The following is a 23702-nucleotide window of genomic DNA, read 5'->3' as shown; positions in this document are numbered from 1 at the left end:
CTTTTCCTTCAAGTTCCACTCTATTGTTACTATTTGGAGCTTCTTTTCGATTAAGGTAGTATGTTTTTTCTTTTTTATCCATCTCAAAAACTCAACGAGTGTAGCGTCTGTAGTAATAATCGTCAAAAACTCAACGAGTGTAGCGTCTGTAGTAATAATCGTCAAAAACTCAACGAGTATAGCGTCTGTAGTGATAATCCGTCGTATGTTATCAGCAGTTATATGCGAAGTTAATCCTGCAACACTCTCACTATCCAATCAAGTTTCTCCTTTAACCCCGAGAGCGTGACGACCATGTTCTTTTCACGTGATCACTGCTCACTGCTCACGTGTTAAACAATAGACTGCATGCAGATGGATGTCTCATGACCGGAAAACAATTCCAACTAGATGAGTCACAAGGTAAATTTAGTTATGTAACACAAGTCCGTGTTACATAACCTAGTGTTTTACTAAATTAATCTTGTCGTGTCTCTTGTGTTGCGTTACAAGCTCTACAATGAAACTTTTGTCTGTTGTGCTCGCATATTTGAGACCCTCCGCATAACTTACAAAACCATCTCTGTCTGCCGTGGATACATATCCCTTTTCCACCACAATCTTTACAGAGATATCTCACTCGTTTATGCTCACAGAAGCTACTACCGTTACATGCTTTGCAATATGATTTACGGCAGTTATGAGGGCATATTTGAGACCCATGACACTCTTTGCAAAAATATTTTATTCTGCTATGAGGACATTTCTTAGGATCGAATATCGATTCATCATGAATACTCGATGATGTGTTAAGGACAATATCGCGTGGGGGTGTTGGTGGCGGTGGCGTATTATCCAACGCTTCGATGAGTTCGGTTGGTGGTGGTGTATGCGCTTCGAGTTTACCCAAAGCCTCAATGAGTTCGGCTTTACGTAATTTATAGTATCCTTTGATACCTCGCTCTTTGGCGAGAGCTTTCAAAACTTTCACGGTTTGTTTCTCCATTTTTATTAAATAGTTATATCTTTAAACCAGTTTTCAATTTTAGATGTGAGTCATATGTGGTTAATAATGATGTTGCTGTGGCTCGCTCGCTGGCGCTCGGCCGCCGCGAGTCATTGTTTAAGGGGAGGGGTGGGTGTTATACCAATAACGTAAAATTACCGTCAATCCCGTAATTTAAGCAGTCTGCGCTCGTTGCCGCCTTCTGCAACTACTACTTGGGAGTTTGTTTTTGTTTTTCAAGTTATAGCCCGATATTGGAGAGCGATTTCAAAGTTAGAATTCGATAATAGACTTTAATTTGAAAGTTGGAGTTTGATTGTTATCAAACAATTGCAATTTGATTGTTGTCACAAAGTCGCAAAGTGAAATTGAAAACTAAACTTCACGCGTGACCGGCCTGGGCTTCCGTACAAAGGTCATTGGCCAAAAAAAGATTAGAGACAATTTTATTATCGGAATTGAGCAACGTGTCCATGTTTTATTTCTATTTCAAATATTTTCTCCACAAATGTATTTCTGCATTATTCGCACTCGCGTCTCAGTGACTGGAATTTGTCTAGAAAACAAACTTATATGTACGGTGACCCATAAGGGACAGCCAGTTTTAGCACCGCCAATTTTAGAATGGGCGATGAAAAATGAGCAGCAAATTTCAATTAGGTGCGTATCACGCATGCGCGAGTTGCACGTGGAACAAGATGGCGTAAGCGAGCCCCGTGGCGATAAAGAGAAGGTGAGTCTTTCCCCTACTTCATTAACCAAGTAATTAGTCCAGAAATCTTGTGAAATTCAGGTAACGATGTAATGTATACCTTGCCGTGATTTCTGTGTTTGCCTTTGCTGGATGAAAATAAGAAACGCGCTTTCTCGATGGAAAACAGAGATCAAACGCTAGCATATGATTAATTCCACTTTCATCTTTTGAAATCTGCAAGTTGGCCGTTGAAAAGAGCATCTTAGAATTAGGAAATCTGCCATGTTTCATGGTGAAAAGTTGTAAAACTGGGGAAGGTACAGCCCCGATTTTTAAATCAAGAAACGATGTTTCTTATTTTCATCCAGCAAGGGCAAACCCAGAATTCACGGCAAGGGGTATACATTACATCTTTAACTCAATTTCCAAAGTAAACTCAAACAACAAGTCTAGCTCACCTCTTTTCATCTGTCATTGTTCATATGTATTACAGCAACTAGATAAATTTGCGGCAGTATTTGCAAATGGATGCCTTGACCATCAATGCCTTTGCTCATGCAAAGGCAATGAGCAAAGGCATTTCATTCAACATGCAAACATTAATAACAACACATGTGGATGTGACTGTGTACAGTTCCTCAAATAATATAGGTTTTTTTGTATTCCTAGGTTGTTGGGTTTCTGGAAAGCATAGGACTTACCACTGTCATAATTGAGAAATTCCAAAAGGAAGGCGTAAGTACCACAGTATGTAAAGACTGATCAGCAAAGAGGTCTGTTTTGCCGGGGAGGGCCGGGGGGCGGGGAGGGGGGCAAAAATGCTTTTTATTTCCTACCAGAGACGATTAAAATTGTTTATACCACAACACACATGTTTCTGAAGCTCTGATTGGCTAGCATCCATGAGTAGATGAGAGAGTACATACCATGGATGGCGCCATAACAGTGCGCGCCATGAAGAAAAGCGTTTGCTGTGCACTTTGCGACTTTTAAGCATTATTGTTGCGGTATAAAAAATGTTCTCTGGCTTGCTGTGGTATGTCCTCTTATGTACCACAAATTTGCGTCATCAAATGGTCACAATTTATTGCAGATTCACTAAGCAAGGCGACTCGTGAATCCACAGAATTTTGACTATTTGATAACGTAAATTTGTGGTACATAATAGGACATACACAGCGCACCAGAGAACAATTGTTAAATACCCTACCACAGACCTAAGATCAAAATGTATTTATCTCCCTATGGTTTAATGTGATATATTTTTTTAAATTCTTATTTCCATTTTGTGGGTAAAATAACATTTAATGTAAACAACTAAAAATCATGAACATAAAACCACTTTTGACATGAACAAAAATAACTGGGTACCAAAAATTCTGCCTCCCATATGAACTGAACTAGTCTTGAGATGGGCTTCAGCAGACTGGTTCATAGTTCAGTTGTTTATTGCTTGGTTGCATATAGTTGCATGTTCTTCACTTTTTGAAATAATTTTGGAACAAAAATTCCATGATAGTAAGAAAATTGAATCTGTTGAATACCGAAAATATACCATTTTTATTTTTAAATTGCTTTAGGATACATTTTGAAGCCAAATTTCTGTGCAATTTCTCCCTATCCACCTGCTCATGAATTGGCCAAGTTTTCTGCATAATAATAAGCTCTTCAATTTTCGCATGATTTTCTATATTTTTCCCCACTTTCAGATGCCATGATTTATGGGATGATGTATGACGATAATGATCTTTTTGGTGTGATGATTCAATCCATAACTAATTGGCCTAGATCCATGCCTATTTCTGCTTATAATAATTGCTGATAATAATATTGTGTAGATCTCCTGTAAAAGAGAGAGGAGAAGTCCATTTTCCTGTTAGATGTCACCATAGTAACTGTTGTTTTTATTTTTTTCAGATGGATTGGCTTGCCGTCATTCACTCTCCAGAAGACCTGTTGATGGAATTAGGTGTTGTCAAAAGAGGTGACATATATGCCTTAAAGGCAATGTGTGAAAAAGAAATGAAAAATAACGAATGGGAATCCAGGAAGAAAGCGCTTCTCAATGAATGCAAGGCATCAAGCTCAAAGAGGGTTGAAAAGACAAGTAGTAGGAAGCCTAAGAACACAAGAAAAATCTCTCTTGGATGGAAACACTTTGATCGGAAAAAGGGAAAGTACATTACTGTTGTCCGCTCTAAAGGGGATTTTTATGAGAAACATAGACGTCCCAGACACAGCAAACAAACTGTATCTTATAAGAGATGGGAAAAAGATATTTTTCCCTAATAGACAGTCTTACCATGGGAATGTCAATTATAATGATTTCCTGCTGATAAACTTCAAGAAGGAGGTAGTTCCTGATGATTTTACTGTGCAATCCTACAACAAAGAACACAAACTGTCAAAAATGCCATACAGCAATGACAATCTCTCCCTCACATAGAATTGATTCATTTAATGGCTGCATCATACACATGAGGTCCACATGTGAACCAAAAAAATGTTCAAGAAATATTTAAAAATTTTCAAAGGCATTCTTATTTTGTACAGGACCCGAAATGATCCCAGGACCCGAAACGATCCCCAAAAGTCCCCCAAATGATCCCGGGCCCCGAAACGATCCCAAGGAGTCCCCGAAATGAACCCCGTGGAATTACCAGAATGGACAAAGGGAAAGTGGAAGGAAATACTTTTTGAAGCATCATAAAAAAAATTAAAACAAAGGCCCGATACTAAGGCAATGTACACTACTCAACCACCGGCCTCGATGACGAGTGCCACTCAATGTCACTTACGTCATAGATCACGTGACTTTAAAAAGCTTCAATATCTCCTACCCTTTAAACCCTAAAGGCCCGATACTAAGGCAATGTACACTACTCAACCACTGGCCTCGATGACGAGTGTCAATCAATGTCAATAACGTCATAGGTCACGTGACTTTAAAAAGCTTCAATATCTCCTACCCTTTAAAACCCAAAGGCCCGATACTCAGGCAATGTAAACTACTCAACCACTGGCCTCGATGACGAGTGCCAATCAATGTCAATGACGTCATATGTCACGTGACTTTAAAAAGTTTCAATATCTCTTACCCTTTAAACCCCAAAGGCCCGATACTCAGGCAATGTACACTACTCAACCACTGGTCTCGATGACGAGTGCCACTCAATGTCAATGACGTCATAGGTCATGTGACTTTTAAATATCTCCTACCCTTTAAACCCTAAATGTTCGACACTCAGGCAATGATGACGACTTTCAATGTCTATGGCATTTTATTTAAACCTCCGCATGTCCTTATATGAATGGTTCTTTGTGAGAACTTAGGATACTATGTTCTTGTTATTCGTAAATTAACAGTGGCGGTCATAATTATTTATTTTCGTTTTTTGTTATTTTGCATAGTTTAATACCATTTCCTCTTTCCTGCTTATTTTGTTTGGTGTGTTGTTTTGTATCGTGGCACTTAATTTTTTGATATGTAAAATTATTTGTTTTACAATAAAAACCTGTTTTTGATAGCCTAGAGTGGTTCTTATCTGGGGGTGGTCAGGGTAGGTTCTTGTCAGTTTTTACTCGCAATGTCCACAGTTTGCGATGACGAGTTTCAGTCAAGCAGCGTACAAAAGAAAATCACCCGATACTGAGGCCAGTAATTAGTTAGGCAAACGGCATCACAGAAATACTGTATAAATGATTTCTTATAAAAGTTTTAGTTCCAGAGAATTTCCTTGAATTAAACCATCAAAGCTGCATCATGTATATCAAAACCGTTATTTTTGGTTTCCTGTTTAATACTCTGCAACACTTCTTTTTAATGAGTGCACTGGACGAAGAACTTGACAAAAATCGCATGGCTTAAAAAACTAGAGCTTTGTCGGAAATAATATGAATACGCTTGTGAGAAAAAAAGATACACTTTTTTGTCAAATAAATCTAGATTTCTCCAAGAACCGGAAATGATGTTAGCCTTTTTATAGGTGTCATGTGTAACGGAAGTGCTAGTGTTCAGAGTGAGAGAATGGTCAGCGTTACTCCTCAGATTCAGTTTGGTTGAATGTAGGTTGTAGGTTGTGTTATATTGACTCTTGGTAGCAATTTAGTTGTGGCTTTCTCTTTAACCCTACATTCAGAGATTTTACTATTTTTATACAAAAAAATCAGATTGGTTACTTCTATTAGTAAAAATCCCATCAATGGATTGGCGTTTTCTCCTCGTTTATCTGGTGTTAGTGGTCTTAGTGATACCCACGTGCTTCGGGACAAGCGATGATGAGTCAAATCAAGACAAGAAACAGGACAAAGATGAGGACAAGCAGGTAAATACCTATTAATATAAAAACATGCAATGTGTTTATCACATAGAATTGAAATGGATTTTGCTCAATGGGCAGTCAACTAAACCCAGAACCAGCTTCAGGAATGTTTGGAATCTCAAAACATGGCCATCTGCAAAAACAACGCGAAACTTAGCGATAAAAATCAATCAGATAAGTAAAAAAAACCGGCACAGAGGTGTATTGTATTTGCTCTGCTGTTAGCTTTACTAGGGGTACAATAGGTAAATCCGAGACTTGCCGAGGCCGTGTTTCAGAATCCGGAAGTTTTGTCAAATTTCGAAATCCGAGCCCGAAATTTTCCGGTCTCAGCTTTTTTTTTCTAACGAGTTTTCGGATAACTTGATCGAGGTATGTCATAAACATCAGTTGAAAAAAGAATAAATAGAGTTACAATACATTCTTGCTACATAACGCAAAAGAAGGGGAGCCCGTAGCATTGTAACAACATAAAACAGATCGCGTTTAATTAAAAATCCGAGACCGTGGTAAGAAAAAAAAAAGGTTGGCTCCGAGACCCCTAAACTTTTGGGGAAAAAACGAGATTCCGAGACCTTTTTGCAATTTTTTTGCGAGACTTTCGAAATTTCGTGGTACCCATCGCTACTCTTTTAACTAGGGGTCATCGAGTGGGGACAGAACTTTCCTTCCTCGAACCTTGTGGTAGCCTCCAGTTATAAACGGGAATTTATTGACAAGTAAATATTACAATTTCCTAAGCACATCGATGGTTTCCAATAAAATCATACCTATAGTACCTTTGCGGTGCACATAGGTTATCTGCATTACAAACATTGCTGTTTTAACATCAAATGGTGTTTTCAACATCCGGTGAACAGTACCAAAGACCGGTGTGTGTGTGTGTGTGTGTGGGGGGGGGGGGGGGTATCTATCCTACACTGACTCCCCCCCGGGAGTAATGTTAGTAGAAGCAGGCATTATAACAGCTGAGATTATAGAATTTTTCTGATTTAACATCATGTGATGACGTTATTGCTTCATGACCTTATAAAAATTCAGACATTCAAAAACAATGATGACATGCCTAAATTAATTAATTATTTGGCGAAATGATCGCATCCAAAGTCTCTCTATTAACGTATACTGACGTATATGAAGTTTGTTTAATGCGCATTGATTTAACAAGACTCTACAATATACAAGAGGAAACAGCACCAGGGCCGTAGCAGGGGGTGGGGCACTGGGGGCACGTGCCCCCCCCCCCCCCCCCCAAATATTAAAAAATATATATAATGAAATGATCGATAGGGGCGTGGCTGTGCCCCCAAATATTTTCTTAATGTTTCTGTATTGTGCCCCCCCCCCCCAAAAAAAAAAAAAAAATCTTACGTGGCCTGCTACGGCACTGGGCACCGATGAGTTCTCAGCGTTTATGTACAAAGGCTATGGGGCTATCATTTCCAAAACGATACCGGAGAAAATATGTGAAAAATATAGAAATGAACTAATATGATCTGTGTTTATTTATGTTTAGTTTATCTCAAGAAATGTGCCCCTTAACGAAGACGAGTACGATGCCCTGTTTTCCCTTCTAAGTGTTGTAGCATCGTTGAAAGACTGGCCTAAAACAGAAAACAAAGCTTTACGGCAACGAGTGTATAGAAAGCTGAAAAGCAACAAGTTCGAACTGCGTGAGGTCCATGATCCAATGACAGCGATAAAAGTCCGACGTATCGTGCACACAGGAACAGGATGCATCGTTGCTAAGAAGTCAGAGCTCCCGAAAGTTGTTGACAAGTTCTACAAAGAAAAAAAGGGCGGAGGCGCCAGGAAGCTCAATCCCACTATCCGTATATCATTTACGCCGGTTGATCTCGAAAAAGTATTCAAGATATTGAAGCTTTTTAAAGTCACGTGACCTATGACGTCATCGACATTGAGTGGCACTCGTCATCGAGGCCTGTGGTTGAGTAGTGTACATTGCCTTAGTATCGGAACTTTAGGGTTTAAAGGGTAGGAGATATTGAAGCTTTTTAAAGTCACGTGACCTATGACGTCATTGACATTGATTGGCACTCGTCATCGAGGCCTGTGGTTGAGTAGTGTACATTGCCTGAGTATCGGGTCTTTAGGGTTTTAAGGATAGGAGATATTGAAGCTTTTTAAAGTCACGTGACCTATGACGTCATTGACATTGATTGACACTCGTCATCGAGGCCTGTGGTTGAGTAGTGTACATTGCCTGAGTATCGGGTCTTTAGGGTTTTAAGGATAGGAGATATTGAAGCTTTTTAAAGTCACGTGACCTATGACGTCATCGACATTGAGTGGCACTCGTCATCGAGCCTGTGGTTGAGTAGTGTACATTACGTTAGTACTGGACCTTTGGGGTTTAAAGGGTAGGAGATATTGAAGCTTTTTAAAGTCACGTGATCTATGACGTAAGTGACATTGAGTGGCACTCGTCATCGAGGCCAGTGGTTGAGTAGTGTACATTGCCTGAGTATCGGGCCTTTGTTTTATTTATTTTTTTTTTTTATAATGCTTCAAAAAGTATTTCCTTCCACTTTCCCTTTGTCCTTTCTGGTAATTCCACGGGGTTCATTTCGGGGACTCCTTGGGATCGTTTCGGGGCCCGGGATCATTTGGGGGACTTTTGGGGATCGTTTCGGGTCCTGGGATCGTTTCGGGTCCTGGGATCATTTCGGGTCCTGGGATCGTTTCGGGTCCTGGGATCGTTTCGGGTCCTGGGATCGTTTCGGGTCCTGTACAGGTGGGCTGTACAATCTTTGTCATACATTTTACAACACAGGGCCCAAACAAATTGCAGATCTCAGGTACCAGTCAACCTTGCGCGCAGGGTCTAGTTTTATTAAGTGCGTCAGATTTTATTACAAAGCCCTCAAAATGTATTCTAAGGTATTACAAAGTGCGTCAAGTCCGTTACGTTTTTTTTTTATTACAAAGTACAATGTATTGGAAAGTGCGTCAATTTGTACAAAGTGCTTTGGTGTAGGCCCAATGTTCGGTAGAAGTGAAGATGATTGAGTAAGTAAGTATTGATCCTATGAGGTCGATTTCTTTATTAATCTAGCCTATTAATCCCCATTGACCGATCAACGTCTACGTAATATATTCTACAGTATAACACACCTTTCTCAAGTTGCTATCTAATCGCGGTTTCGATTTGCATCCCTTATGTCTTCAACGTGCTCTGCATCTAGAAATAAACGTTACTTATGCCAGATCGTCAAAGTCCAAAGCTTTTTGTACTGAATTTCTGTCAAGTGTCCCCCTCAGATAGTCCGTTCTTTATACGACACATTGAAATTCGTACCTTTCCCAACACAGTTTTGTAAAATGAACATAAGTCGAAAATTGCGAGGAAGGACTGTCTGGTGCCCGTTTAACACATGGTAGTTGTCTAGCGCTTCTGGAGTGTACTTTTAGATATTTCTATTTATGTGGGAGGGGGCTAAGTATCTAAGCTTTGGTTTCTAGTGGAATTTTTTGCAACGTTCAGCGAACTGAGAAAAAACAGCGCACTTTCTCGGCGAATGGCGTCAAATGAGAGGTCACCGGGTTATATGATATTATGCTAAACCATCGATAATCAGTCATTCCAGTTCTAAGCACTCGTTCTACAGTCGATGTATAAGCGCGCTGGAAAACACCAGCTAAATCTGTTCCCACTCTTGCCTCGACGAGTGAGAAATGAATGGTGCCCCCGCGAGAAATGAGAAAGCAGAGGGGGAACCCCACACTAGCGAGAAAAGGGATTCCATGAGCAAACTAAAAGACGGTTTGCAACTCTTGCGCAAATTAATCGACGACCCCAAACTTACGGAGGAACGCAAAAAGGTGATTTTGAACGAGACACTGGTTCGTGTGAAAGACAGCGTAGGAACGCCGTTGATTTTAGCAGCGTTAAATGGATACACTGAAGTAGTTGAGGTGCTTTTAAGACACGGTTTGGTAGATGTAGAGCAGACATGCACGGTCTGTCTAGATGGAGGAACTCAGGCGGAGGGTGTCACTGCACTCTGGGCAGCGTCGTATAGTGGACATGTTGATATTGTGGCTCTTCTGCTCCGATTCAAAGCGGATCCAAATCACACAACTGCCTCGAACTCGTCGCCATTACGCACAGCGTGTTTTTGGGGATGGAAAGAGGTTGCAATGTGTTTGATACACGGCGCTGCGGATGTGAATGGAGTCAACAGTCAGGGAAGCTCATGTCTAATGGCCGCAGCTTACAATGGGCACAAGGAGCTGATAACAGCTCTAATCAACAAGGGAGCTCTCATCAACTCGCGGGACAACAAAGGTAAACAAGGAAACTTATGATTTACGATAGCGGGGGGACGACCACAGCGCGCACACTAGAGAATTCAGCGCGTGTTATCGTATGCTGGTGCTATCGTATATTTTCTTAAAATTAGACCAATCACGCCGCCATTTTATGCTCCCGCTCAATGCCGAATCACAGAAAGAATCCATTTTCATCGGCTAATTCAAGTATAAAATATCATTAATAAAGTATCAGACTTCAAGCGTGGATGGCTATTTTGAAATTTTCTTGCAACAAATGAACAGCGTATTTTCAATTGTAAACAATAACAAAAGAGAAGTTGATCTTTAAGCACGCGAATAAATCTTACGTGCGCGTCCGTCTTCGACGTCCTCCAGCCGTCTTTAATCTAATGTCACGCTGGTCAAAACAAGAAAATTTATTTTGCTGTTTCTGCTCCTATTTGAGCTTATGCCATAGTATGAACCGAACCTGATACAGCCCCAGTACACAGCTAACATTAATTTTGATTTATAAACAATGTACTTAAGCGAAGTACATTTTTGCTCAATAATTTTATTGATTATAGATAACTGCCCTAAGGCGATTTAGCGTTTCCAAAATAACTTGTTAAGTTAAGTGTGTTATGAAATAATATTAATTGACCTTACGGACTATTTGCTATTTACTTCAACCCGACTATTTTAAGTTCCTTACACCCTTTTTATTATAAGAACGTCTAATTTTCTGTTAAGGGTGAGCCGTCCTTATTTTTTGCAGAATTTTAAGGCTGATGATGTTCTTAAATATAATACCCAATGAATTATTAGAAAGAGAATTATACTAATGATCAATAGCAATAATAAAGTTTTTACTATAAGCACAATTTGATTCTGCCTTTAAGAACGCATCAGGACTAAAAGAGATTTTTTCTTTGCAATCTGAGCCTCGGTATGTTCTTAGCATGTTTGGTGAAATCTCAGCCTGGACGTTCTTATAAAAAAGGTTCTTATAAAAGTGTATACAAGGATTTACAATATTTTGGCGGGAACAGCATGATTTTGCCTAACGTTTTTGCCAATGTATTCCATAATAAGTTGGTTTCAGATCATGCGTTTGTCGAGGTAAAACCACAGAGACCCCCGGCCAAGATTAAATCCCTCTTTGCATTCAAGGGTCTTCCATTTTCACCAATCACACGGCGCTCTTTATTATACATGTTGCGTCTCGGGCTAGCTCATAAGCTGACACATGTTCTGTATCCGTCAGGAAACACAACGCATATTACGTGTCCGTCTAAGGCTAGCTCTTAGGCTAGATGCTCCTCTGGCAACACGAGGCTTTATTATACATGTTGCGTCTAAGGCTAGATGCTCCTCTGGCAACACGAGGCTTTATTATACAAGTTGCGTCTAAGGCTAGATGCTCCTCTGGCAACACGAGGCTTTATTATACATGTTGCGTCTAAGGCTAGATGCTCCTCTGGCAACACGAGGCTTTATTATACATGTTGCGTCTAAGGCTAGATGTTCCCTTGGCAACACGAGGCTTTATTATACATGTTGCGTCTAAGGCTAGATGCTCCTCTGGCAACACGAGGCTTTATTATACATGTTGCGTCTAAGGCTAGATGCTCCTCTGGCAACACGAGGCTTTATTATACATGTTGCGTCTAAGGCTAGATGCTCCTCTGGCAACACGAGGCTTTATTATACATGTTGCGTCTAAGGTTAGATGCTCCTCTGGCAACACGAGGCTTTATTATACATGTTGCGTCTAAGGCTAGATGTTCCCTTGGCAACACGAGGCTTTATTATACATGTTGCGTCTTAGGCTAGATGTTCCCTTGGCAACACGAGGCTTTATTATACATGTTGCGTCTAAGGCTAGATGCTCCTCTGGTAACACGAGGCTTTATTATACAAGTTGCGTCTAAGGCTAGATGCTCCTCTGGCAACACGAGGCTTTATTATACATGTTGCGTCTAAGGCTAGATGTTCCCTTGGCAACACGAGGCTTTATTATACATGTTGCGTCTAAGGCTAGATGCTCCTCTGGCAACACGGCGCTCTTTATTATACATGTTGCGTCTAAGGCTAGATGCTCCTCTGGCAACACGAGGCTTTATTATACATGTTGCGTCTAAGGCTAGATGCTCCTCTGGCAACACGGCGCTCTTTATTATACATGTTGCGTCTTAGGCTAGATGTTCCCTTGGCAACACGAGGCTTTTTTATACATGTTGCGTCTAAGGCTAGATGTTCCCTTGGCAACACGAGGCTTTATTATACATGTTGCGTCTTAGGCTAGAACACGGCGCTCTTTATTATACATGTTGCGTCTAAGGCTAGATGCTCCTCTGGCAACACGGTGCTCTTTATTATACATGTTGCGTCTAAGGCTAGATGCTCCTCTGGTAACACGAGGCTTTATTATACATGTAGCGTCTAAGGCTAGATGCTCCTCTGGTAACACGAGGCTTTATTATACATGTAGCGTCTAAGGCTAGATGCTCCTCTGGCAACACGAGGCTTTATTATACATGTTGCGTCTAAGGCTAGATGTTCCCTTGGCAACACGAGGCTTTATTATACATGTTGCGTCTAAGGCTAGATGTTCCCTTGGCAACACGAGGCTTTATTGTACATGTTGCGTCTAAGGCTAGATGCTCCTCTGGCAACACGAGGCTTTATTATACATGTTGCGTCTAAGGCTAGATGCTCCTCTGGCAACACGAGGCTTTATTATACATGTTGCGTCTAAGGCTAGATGCTCCTCTGGCAACACGAGGCTTTATTATACATGTTGCGTCTAAGGTTAGATGCTCCTCTGGCAACACGAGGCTTTATTATACATGTTGCGTCTAAGGCTAGATGTTCCCTTGGCAACACGAGGCTTTATTATACATGTTGCGTCTTAGGCTAGATGTTCCCTTGGCAACACGAGGCTTTATTATACATGTTGCGTCTAAGGCTAGATGCTCCTCTGGTAACACGAGGCTTTATTATACAAGTTGCGTCTAAGGCTAGATGCTCCTCTGGCAACACGAGGCTTTATTATACATGTTGCGTCTAAGGCTAGATGTTCCCTTGGCAACACGAGGCTTTATTATACATGTTGCGTCTAAGGCTAGATGCTCCTCTGGCAACACGGCGCTCTTTATTATACATGTTGCGTCTAAGGCTAGATGCTCCTCTGGCAACACGAGGCTTTATTATACATGTTGCGTCTAAGGCTAGATGCTCCTCTGGCAACACGGCGCTCTTTATTATACATGTTGCGTCTTAGGCTAGATGTTCCCTTGGCAACACGAGGCTTTTTTATACATGTTGCGTCTAAGGCTAGATGTTCCCTTGGCAACACGAGGCTTTATTATACATGTTGCGTCTTAGGCTAGATGTTCCTCTGGTAACACGGCGCTCTTTATTATACATGTTGCGTCTAAGGCTAGATGCTCCTCTGGCAACACGGTGCTCTTTATTATACATGTTGCGTCTAAGGCTAGATGCTCCTCTGGTAACACGAGGCTTTATTATACATGTAGCGTCTAAGGCTAGATGCTCCTCTGGTAACACGAGGCTTTATTATACATGTAGCGTCTAAGGCTAGATGCTCCTCTGGCAACACGAGGCTTTATTATACATGTTGCGTCTAAGGCTAGATGTTCCCTTGGCAACACGAGGCTTTATTATACATGTTGCGTCTAAGGCTAGATGCTCCTCTGGCAACACGAGGCTTTATTATACATGTTGCGTCTAAGGCTAGATGCTCCTCTGGCAACACGAGGCTTTATTATACATGTAGCGTCTAAGGCTAGCTCATAGACTGACACATGCCCTGTATCCGTCAGGCAACACAGCGCTTCATTACGCCGTTGAGCGGGGCCAGCTTATAATCGTCAAAATCCTGATCAAACATGGAGCTGAAATGAACAGCAACCAGGATGGCATGACTCCACTGAAAATGGCTTGCAATGCTTGCCGGGATGATATCATGAAGTTCTTCGTCCTTCTGCGAGATACATCACGGTACGTCAATCATGCAACACTCCGTATACAGAATGTGCGCGTACCAAGAAGTGGGTCATTTCTTATTAGGGAATCTTCAAATACTATGCTTTTTCTATATGATACCCATGACTGCGCACCCTCCCCCCCCCCCCCCACTTGGCGGCAAAAAAGTGGGTCATTTCTTATTAGGGAATCTTCAAATACTATGCTTTTTCCATATGATACCTATGACTGCGCGCCCCCCAGCCAATCCTGGGTACGGGCCTGTACATTGACATGCGGACAAATGCCAAAAGACACGTATAATCATTGCTGTCTTCAATCATTATCAACACTCATTATTACTATCATCATCACTATCAACTTCATCATCATTATCATCATTTTACTATCATTTCAGTATCGTATATATTACACTATCAATACCATACCATCATCATTGTCTTAACGACAACGTATCGACACCATCACTGTTACCATTATAGTCGCCATCAATGTCATCATATACCACATCATTAAAATAATCAACATAGCATAATCTCTATCTTCATCATCACCGCCATCACCATCAAACCGGTAGAATGTTGTTATCTTCATCATGTTTACCCTCAATGCCACTACGTCACCTTCTTAATCAGCAACACCTTTTTTATACCGAGGTCCGTTATTGATCCCTTTGTTTTAAACATAGCATCATCTCTGTCTTCATCATCACCGCCATCACCATCAAACCGGTAGAATGTTGTTATCTTCATCATGTTTACCCTCAATGCCACTAAGTCGCCTTCTTAATCAGCAACACCTTTTCTTATACCGAGGTCCGTTATTGATCCCTTTGTTTTAAACCCTAGCTTTGAAATATATAGCTTCCAAACTGTCCTAGTGTGTCCCATATTTGATGATGGACATGTGATATTGCTTCTCACAGACACGACATCGTCGAGGCTTTAGAACTCCTAGGAGCAACGTACGCAAACCACCCGGAGAAGAGCAACCTTGATAAAGCATACAAGTTACTGTGCAGCGCAATGCAACATCGCTACCATGACCCGGGCGCTGACGTCCTGCATAAGTTCGTTCGCCCTCCCGTCAAGGCTTATGGCTACAGAATGGAGTGTCAGACACCCGAAGAAATCGAAAAAATCAAGGATAACCCTTACGCTATCCAGATGGAAGGTTTGATTGTAAGAGAAAGGATTCTAAGAGCAAGGAATCCATCGTTGACATCGCATATCAGGTATCGCGGGGCGTGCATGGCAGACGAGGGGCAATTCCAGTGGGCCATGGATCTTTGGAAATACTCTGCGAAACTCGATCAACGAAATGGACATTCAATTTATGATCAGCTTCTTCGGATTGGCCGATTGATGGTTCGGATGGTGCTCGCTGAGCGTTCGCCGACGTTCGCGCAAATTGAGGAGGCGTTTAATATGCTACTGCACGATTTGGAAAAGTTGCCCCCCGCAGAGGACATGCCTGTTACGGAAAAAGCTAAAACACGAAGTGACTTTGAGAAAGCCCAGCGGGTCGTTCTCTACTACCTAGCCATCGCGTTACAGCTTGACATGCGGAGAAAAGAGGAACGAAGGTGCGTCAGACTGATTAAGAAGTTTCTAGTATTTGAAGAGAAACACATGGACATAGGGAGCAACTCCTTATTACACCTAGCAGTCTCAGAACAGACCCTCTCGGCCGACAAAGACTTCCTGCAAATCTGCGAGTTCCCAAGCGTTGACATTGCAAGGCTTCTAGTAGGTGCTGGCGCGGATGCTAACGTCACCAACGAGCACGGTAGCACCCCCCTACACATTATAGCGTCCCTAGAACCCACTTTCGATCCAAACAGGAGACTTAGCACTGGCTCGATTCAGCTTGAGATCGTGCATGATCTGCTCGAGGCTGGCGCCTCGACTGAGGTACCCGACGAGGAACACAAGACGCCCGTGGACTACGCCAAATTGCAAGCGATAAAAAAGATGATGAAGCAGTTTTCAGTGGAGACTGAGGAGGACACTCTAGATATGCATATATAGAAATCGATAGAAATGAGGCTGGACCCGAGCCGGGCCCACCAGTGTGACTAGGTACACCCCAAGTGAACTTCTTGTGAACACCTTTTATTAAGAACTTAAGTTGCTCGTGCAGATGTTGTGTACACAATAAGTAGAGTTGTACAAGAAACGTTGGGTAAGGTTGGCCTGGTAGACGTGTAAACGACGATATTGCGTAGTTGTGTAAAATCAACTGGGTATTTCCCATCAACTAGGTATTTCCCTAAGTTCTCTTGTGAAAACGGCCCACTTTAATTGTCGACTGAATGTTGCTAGTGTAGACGGTGTATGTACACAAACAATTAAAGTTGTCAACTTTAAGTTGTCCGTGAAGCTTAAGCAAGTCCCCTCCAAGCGTCCAATTCCACAGTTAAGGTGGTGGTGGTGGAATGGGGGGGATGCGTTCGTACCTCGATTTGACGCGAAAAAGTGGGTCATTTCTTTTTGAAGGATCTTCAAATACTATCCTTCTACCAAATGTTTCATATGACTATTCATCTCTCCCCCACATCCCCGTAAATTCGTGGGTACGCCCCTGATTTCCATGTTGTTAAGGTAACTCCTATGAGATGTGGTGAAGTAAGTAGTGATTGTAATGCGCCTAAAAGACTTTTATCGTAACAAGGTCGGTCTTAGTGCGATAACAAGACATAAAAAGGTTGATAATATTCCAGTGCACCCCAAGCCTTGAGACCTCTTGTGACATTCCATCATTTACTGTTCTTCTTTAAAGAGAACAGTGACGTATGTCGCTTTAATACTATTCAAGGGACAAAAATGATTTATGACCATAGCCAGCTTAACTATAAGGACGGGAGACGTTGTTCTTGTTGTCATCATTGTGCAACGGTTAAAAATGATAAAAGGAAAGTAAAGTTTAGCCTATTGGAACTAGTAAACAAGCATTACCTGTAAGTCGTAAAGCATGTGAGCCTACGCACATCCCTTGCGTTACTCCCTATGGGACTACTTACATCCCTTGCGTTACTCGCTGGGTCTACGTACATCGCTTGCGTTACTCATTAAGGCTTCCCAAATCCCTTATGTACTTACGAATTCTACGTACATCCCTTGCGTTACTTACTAAGTCTTCCTTTATCACTTGCGTTACTCGCTGGGTCTACGAACATCGCTTGCGTTACTCGCTGGGTCTACGTACACCCCTTGCGTTACTTACTAAATCTACGTGCATTACTTGCGTTACTTATAGTCTACGTTCATCGCTTGTGTTACTTATACACTACGATACCCATCGTCTTTAGACTAAATTACATAAGTGTGTTGATCGAATGTGACCACACTGTACCCTGGGTACCACAGGCTTGTAGAACGCTGGCTTCAAATAATTTGCCGATAGTAAGTCGCGGGAAGCAGACGACCGACCGCCCCGTCTAGAGAGAGGCACGCCGATAGGAGGACGTGAAACATTAACCGTTAAGGCAGAGTTCGGCCAGTTAGAAAAGGCTTATCTCTTGGGTTTGACCATCGTGATTAGCTCCACCCACTCCCCTGATTGACAGCTCTTATGGGAGCCAAGCCGGCCTTTCCCGTACCAAGTCTCTAATACCCGGATGGGGTCTTTTGGGCACCAGGACTTGACGCCCATTAAAAAGCACTCCTTCAAGGGGAATACGTCCCTCTTGGCGTAAGTGACAGTTTTTCCTTCTGGCACTGAAATCAGATTATCCTCCTTCTCTGTGTAGTGATAAAAGTCCATGAATACTGAGCCTGCAATAAGTCTGGCTAGTGGTTCTTGGATGGAGCATGCGTCCACCAGCTTGGCTACTTCCTGCGGATAAGAGGATATGTTTGTGGTCAGTGTGTCATACAGGGAAGCTAGAAGGATGAGGAATATCTTTGTGTTTGTGGTCACTTTGTCGTATAGGGAAGCTAGAAGGAAGAGAGGATATGTTTGTGTTTGTGGTCATTGTGTCGTTCAGGGAAGCTAGAAGGAAGAGAGGATATGTTTGTGTTTGTGGTCAGTGTGTCGTACAGGGGAGCTAGAAAGATGAGAGGATATGTTTGTGTTTGTGCCATACAGGAAAGTTAGAAGGATGAGTGGATATGTTTGTGTTTGTGTCATACAGGGAAGCTAGAAGGATGAGTGGATATGTTTGTGTTTGTGGCCACTGTGACGTACAGGGAAGCTAGAAGGATGAGAGAATATGTTTGTGTTTGTGGTCACTGTGTCGTACAGGGAAGCTAGAAGGAAGAGAGAATATCTTTGTGTTTGTGGTCACTGTGTCGTACAGGAAAGCTAGAAGGATGAGAGAATATCTTTGTGTTTGTGGTCACTGTGTCATACAGGAAAGCTAGAAGGATGAGGAATATCTTTGTGTTTGTGGTCACTGTGTCGTACAGGAAAGCTAGAAGGATGAGGAATATCTTTGTGTTTGTGGTCACTTTGTCGTATAGGGAAGCTAGAAGGAAGAGAGGATATGTTTGTGTTTGTGGTCATTGTGTCGTACAGGGAAGCTAGAAGGAAGAGAGGATGTGTTTGTGGTCAGTGTGTCGTACAGGGGAGCTAGAAAGATGAGAGGGTGTGTTTGTGGTCAGTGTGTCGTACAGGGGAGCTAGAAAGATGAGAGGATATGTTTGTGTTTGTGCCATACAGGGAAGCTAGAAGGATGAGAGAATATCTTTGTGTTTGTGGTCACTGTGTCATACAGGAAAGCTAGAAGGATGAGGAATATCTTTGTGTTTGTGGTCACTTTGTCGTATAGGGAAGCTAGAAGGAAGAGAGGATATGTTTGTGTTTGTGGTCATTGTGTCGTACAGGGAAGCTAGAAGGAAGAGAGGATGTGTTTGTGGTCAGTGTGTCGTACAGGGGAGCTAGAAAGATGAGAGGGTGTGTTTGTGGTCAGTGTGTGGTACAGAGGAGCTAGAAAGATGAGAGGATATGTTTGTGTTTGTGCCATACAGGAAAGTTAGAGGGATGAGTGGATATGTTTGTGTTTGTGTCATACAGGGAAGCTAGAAGGATGAGTGGATATGTTTGTGTTTGTGGTCAGTGTGTTGTACAGGGAAGCTAGAAGGATGAGAGGATATGTTTGTGTTTGTGGCCTGTGTCATACAGGGAAACAAAAAGGTGAGAGGATATGTTTATGTTTGTGGCCTGTGTGTCTTACAGTAAAGCTAGATGGTGCAATCAATCTTTTGGTGATCTTCATAGTCACTAGGTCACACATTTTTAGGCAGAAAATAACAATATCAATTACAAAAACAGCAGCAACAACAACAACAGCAATAATTCGATATATAACGAATTTTCCTGCTATCACTACTAGCTAGGATGAACAACCTAAGAGAAAATGGTCCGCTAAATGGGTAAACGACCAACTTCCCCCACCCTCCCCGCTCAAAACCCCCCTCTCCCCTCCCTGCTCAAAATTCTGTCTACAGGTCTGCTCCCATCCTTGGAGCGGTAATTTTTTTTATTGATTAATCATCAAATTTAAAAACTTCTTTTATGATATTTCATGTGTGCACACCCCCCCCCCCCCCCATCTTAAGCAAATCTGGAAACTTAAAATGACCTCTCTACTTCCCTAACTTAGGGCATGTTTTTTCCCTATCATTCTGGAATGGGAATGGTTGGTAGAAAATGTTCAGAATGGCATTCGAGGCATTCTGCTACAGGCAGCAAAATTGGTGGAATGGGCTTCATTCCATTCAGGAATGGGAATGCGGGATAAACGAATGCGTGCTTTTTCTATTCTAATCATTCTCATTCCGAAATCACGAGTAAAAAAAATGTGCCTTAAAATTGACAGAATGCTACTTGAATATTGTATATGAAAAGAAGTAGAATGTACCCTTTTCCCATTACCTATAGATGAATTCGGGTGCTTTTCAGCTTATTGTCTAGAGTTTACTTCAAAGCGGGCTGTGCTTATCAAATAGAATCATTTTGGATATTTTTAGCCTTCTATGAGAAAATAAGGCAAAGATTAGATCCCTACTAAATGAAAGAAATCTATTTAGCAATTTTGATAGTGTCAATCAAATGCAGTAAAAGATAGAAGTATTGTCTATGATTTTTCGTGTCCACACCACAGGCTTCCCTGTCGGTTGATTTGTATTTTCATTTCATGCAGATCAGCGGTCTTTTTAGCGCATGTGCGAGTTTCATATAGTGGATGTGATTTTTTGTGTCCACACCATAGGTTCCCCAGATGGCTGATGTGTATTTTGATTTCATGCTGATCAGCGGTCTTTTTCAAGAACCCCTGTACTGAAACATGTTCGTCCCGTCCTCCGAGCATTCACTTTTTATTAGAAACTTCTAGTTTTAGTGTTTTTGACACGGGTGCCCTATGGTTTTTGGAATACAAAAATATTGGAAAAAGATATAAAACAGGGGCAATTTGCTTTGTTTCGATACCCAAATGGGTCTTTAATCAACTTTGACCAATGGTCTTTTAAATGTACTGATTGAGACGTGTATTTTTTTTCCGTTTCAGCGACGCGGGTACCCTGTGGTTTTGCTACGAAATGGAAAAATCACATATTTAGAGTGTTCCACCAAAGGGGACTTTTAGTATGTTTACTAGGTTGTATCACTTGTTTAAAATCCGCTTAGAGAAATTCTATTGCAATTACTTCTACCTCAAACCCAGATTGACTGGATTTATATCTGGTACAACCGCGCGTACATAATTCCATAAACAACACAAGAAATAGTAAACCACTGACCAAAAACAAACCTTACCTTGCCAGCACAATCAAATCTTCGTCTATCATCCATAAAGACATTGTGCTCGGAGTTTGGTAAGACAACTAAATGAGGTAATCCGTCATTTATGTCAAAATGACCTCGAGGGTCGCATATATTTGCTATTCGTTCGAGCTTCAAAATACCATCGTAGCTAACCATGATATCTAAATCGTGGTCCCATGGCAAAATATCCGCTGTTCGCTCTACGCCAAGAAGGGAACCGTACATTAAAGAATATGTTATATTGTGATGAGATGCAATCAGATTCCACGTTCGTAAAAGAGTTACTAACAGTTTACGCTTTTGGAGATCATCTTCGCAATTTTCTTCGCCATAAATTTCTTTCCATCTATGTTTCAGAGCTCTTCCCCATTTAAGCTTAGTTCCATTGGAAAGAGTTGAGGAATACGTCGAATACGAATCAGTGATAATTTGCAATCCCTGTAGAAGTAAAAATAGAAGTTACCATTCACGCGTAAATACGGTAAATACCCACGAGAAACACGCTTCATAAACACTAACCATGAATTTCGATGAATGGCTTCTTGGATGAATTCGGCCTTTCAGACATATTAAAACCGATACTCCGACTATCAATATCAAAGGAAAAACGCGTTTAAAGAGCGAGAATGGGTGCTTGCGGCAATGATTTAAGTATACACACAATCCGATCATAATTCCTCACTCTTTCTAGCAGTGCGATCTGTACCATTTTTCAGTTGAATGAGTCGATGTAAACGGGCACAATTTGCCCGAGGGGGTGGGAGAGGGGGTAAAACAACGTCACCACGCAAAAGACCTCAAAACCGGGAAAACAAGTAAGACAAATATTCCACACACATCTATGTAAGCAGAGGGGACCATAATCTTTATTATTTTTTATTGTTCCTTAGAATAAGAATAGAAGTTCCCACGTTTTCCAGTGTTTGTAAAGCACCTAAGTTTTGGCACAATTTCAGTGCAAGGTGCGCCGAGTATGTGCGCAATCTACGCGAATATTTGACTCATTAAAGCGCACGTATATTCCGAAAGGATGTGTTTTCCCGTGGGCATTTCGTGAAGAAGGTTAGCGAATAGTTTAGCCTAGTAGTGTTCATTAGTCCCTAAGGAATCCAAAACTACTTGTCGACAATTCTGAAAAGCGTTTGGGGGCTACTTTGGGGAGGTGTAGAAATGGCCCCTTCGAGCCAGCGTGGAAACGAGGCTAAATCATAAAGAAGTTTAACTCTGTTTAACGTCATCCAATCTCTGCCAAACTTTTGAAATGGTCATGTGACCATTTTTGAATGGAAACTAGGCTCAAAGCCAGAGTCAGCAATTTTAATTTACATCCAGTAGCAGTCAACCTATCTGTCCAAAACTCACCAGTTATATTTACCTCTGTTAAGGTCATTTAACCAAAGTTTGACAGGGAATGGATGACGTAAAACAGAGTTATACTTATTCCTACGATTTTAGTCACAAGAAACCGATAGTATATAAAGGCTGGTTCACACTAGCGACATAACGGCAAAGTCACGCACACTCTTATTTCCTATGTTTAAACTGACGAATGGTTCAAAATAATGACATAGCGACAGAGACATGGAGAAATAACATGTCTTTTTCTCTTATGTCGTTATATAAGCACATTGGGGCGCGATGTTATGTCGCTAGTGTGACCAGTCTTAATAATTTACATGTCGTTTTAATTGATGAATAATTTAGTATGCTCAAATGTAGCACGACATGAATAGAAAGGCATCATCTTTTTTTTTTATATTGACGCACTGACACGTAGGTGATAGGTGACCCGTTGGCTCACCCAGCCCATTTATAAAGTAAGAATCATTGTGACGATTTTTTACATTTTGTTAAGATATTTCTAAAAAAAAACAAGTCGTAAATGACTGTATTACTGTCGAATCCGTTGTTTTGCGACCCGTGTTTTCAAAACACAATCTGTTTTGGTTTTCTGTTCCGTCAGTAAAACCATTCTGAGTCTTGCTTTGTGCACTTCCCTGATCCTCTGGACGAAAACCAGACAGTGTCGCGACAGAAAGCCAGGCAACTACATTAGGCGAGAGATGGCAAGAATATGATTGGCTTAGAATGATTTGACTGGCGGAACAGAAAATCCCAAAAGACAAAAACAAATCGATGTTTTGAAAATGCGGCGTCGCGATACAACGGATTCGACAGCAAAGGAAAAGCAAGCTGATTTTTTGACAGGTGCTTTTACACGACGTTTTATTATGCTCTCTGTACTTCTTAATATGGAAGAGACACAGGTAGCCCAAGCTCTTTATTTGTCCCTATCTTTTACGGTAAACATAGGGCGAAAATCAAAATTAGTGAAAATAAAAAAAAATAACTTGTTGAAAAGACGTGTTTAGTCTTCTTTCGGTTAACATTTCAAATCGTGAATCTTGTAAAAGGCGCTTTAATACGACCAAAGAACACGCAAAAAGTATGACATAAACACAACACTAGACTACACACACACGTCTTTTCAACAAGTTGTTTTTTTATTTTTCACTAAGTTTGATTTTCGTCCTATGTTTACCGTAAAATCGATGATAGGGACAACTAAAGAGCATGGGCTGCCTGTGGAAGAGACAGGTCTCATGAAAATCGCGGGGTGGAGGGCTGGCTCGCATTTGACTCGTCA

The 23702-nt window shown here is 41.4% G+C and overlaps 3 protein-coding genes across 4 annotated transcripts; 2 read left to right on the top strand and 1 right to left on the bottom strand.

Annotated features, from left to right (window-relative positions):
- The first annotated feature begins 328 nt into the window (after positions 1-328).
- LOC116601390 lies at positions 329-4208 on the top strand. 2 transcript variants are annotated; one of them, XM_048727452.1, is made up of 3 exons: positions 329-402; positions 2349-2414; positions 3597-4208. In XM_048727452.1, exons 1-3 carry the CDS (start codon positions 391-393, stop codon positions 3966-3968), a joined length of 450 nt encoding a protein of 149 aa, XP_048583409.1. In that variant the 5' UTR covers positions 329-390; the 3' UTR covers positions 3969-4208. The 2 variants fall into 2 exon arrangements, with proteins under 2 accessions (XP_048583409.1, XP_048583408.1); XM_048727451.1 differs by lacking the exon at positions 329-402 and adding an exon at positions 445-1718.
- A 5268-nt stretch (positions 4209-9476) lies between these two features.
- Positions 9477-16656, top strand: LOC5517590 (protein fem-1 homolog B). The gene is made up of 3 exons (XM_048727449.1): positions 9477-10310; positions 14125-14302; positions 15213-16656. The coding sequence occupies exons 1-3, from the start codon at positions 9698-9700 to the stop codon at positions 16315-16317; spliced, it is 1896 nt and encodes a 631-aa protein (XP_048583406.1). The 5' UTR covers positions 9477-9697; the 3' UTR covers positions 16318-16656.
- On the bottom strand, positions 16386-21810 carry LOC5517589. Its single transcript, XM_048727450.1, has 3 exons — positions 21575-21810; positions 21047-21493; positions 16386-18124 (listed from the first exon to the last, which is right to left on the bottom strand). Exons 1-3 carry the CDS (start codon positions 21725-21727, stop codon positions 17801-17803), a joined length of 924 nt encoding a protein of 307 aa, XP_048583407.1. The 5' UTR covers positions 21728-21810; the 3' UTR covers positions 16386-17800.
- Positions 21811-23702: the final 1892 nt, after the last annotated feature.

Source organism: Nematostella vectensis, chromosome 5 (assembly GCF_932526225.1).
Source record: "Nematostella vectensis chromosome 5, jaNemVect1.1, whole genome shotgun sequence".
In the NCBI taxonomy this organism is placed as follows: Eukaryota; Metazoa; Cnidaria; class Anthozoa; order Actiniaria; family Edwardsiidae; genus Nematostella; species Nematostella vectensis.
Note: the sequence above shows the minus strand (reverse complement) of the source record. Positions and strands in the feature narration are given on the sequence as shown.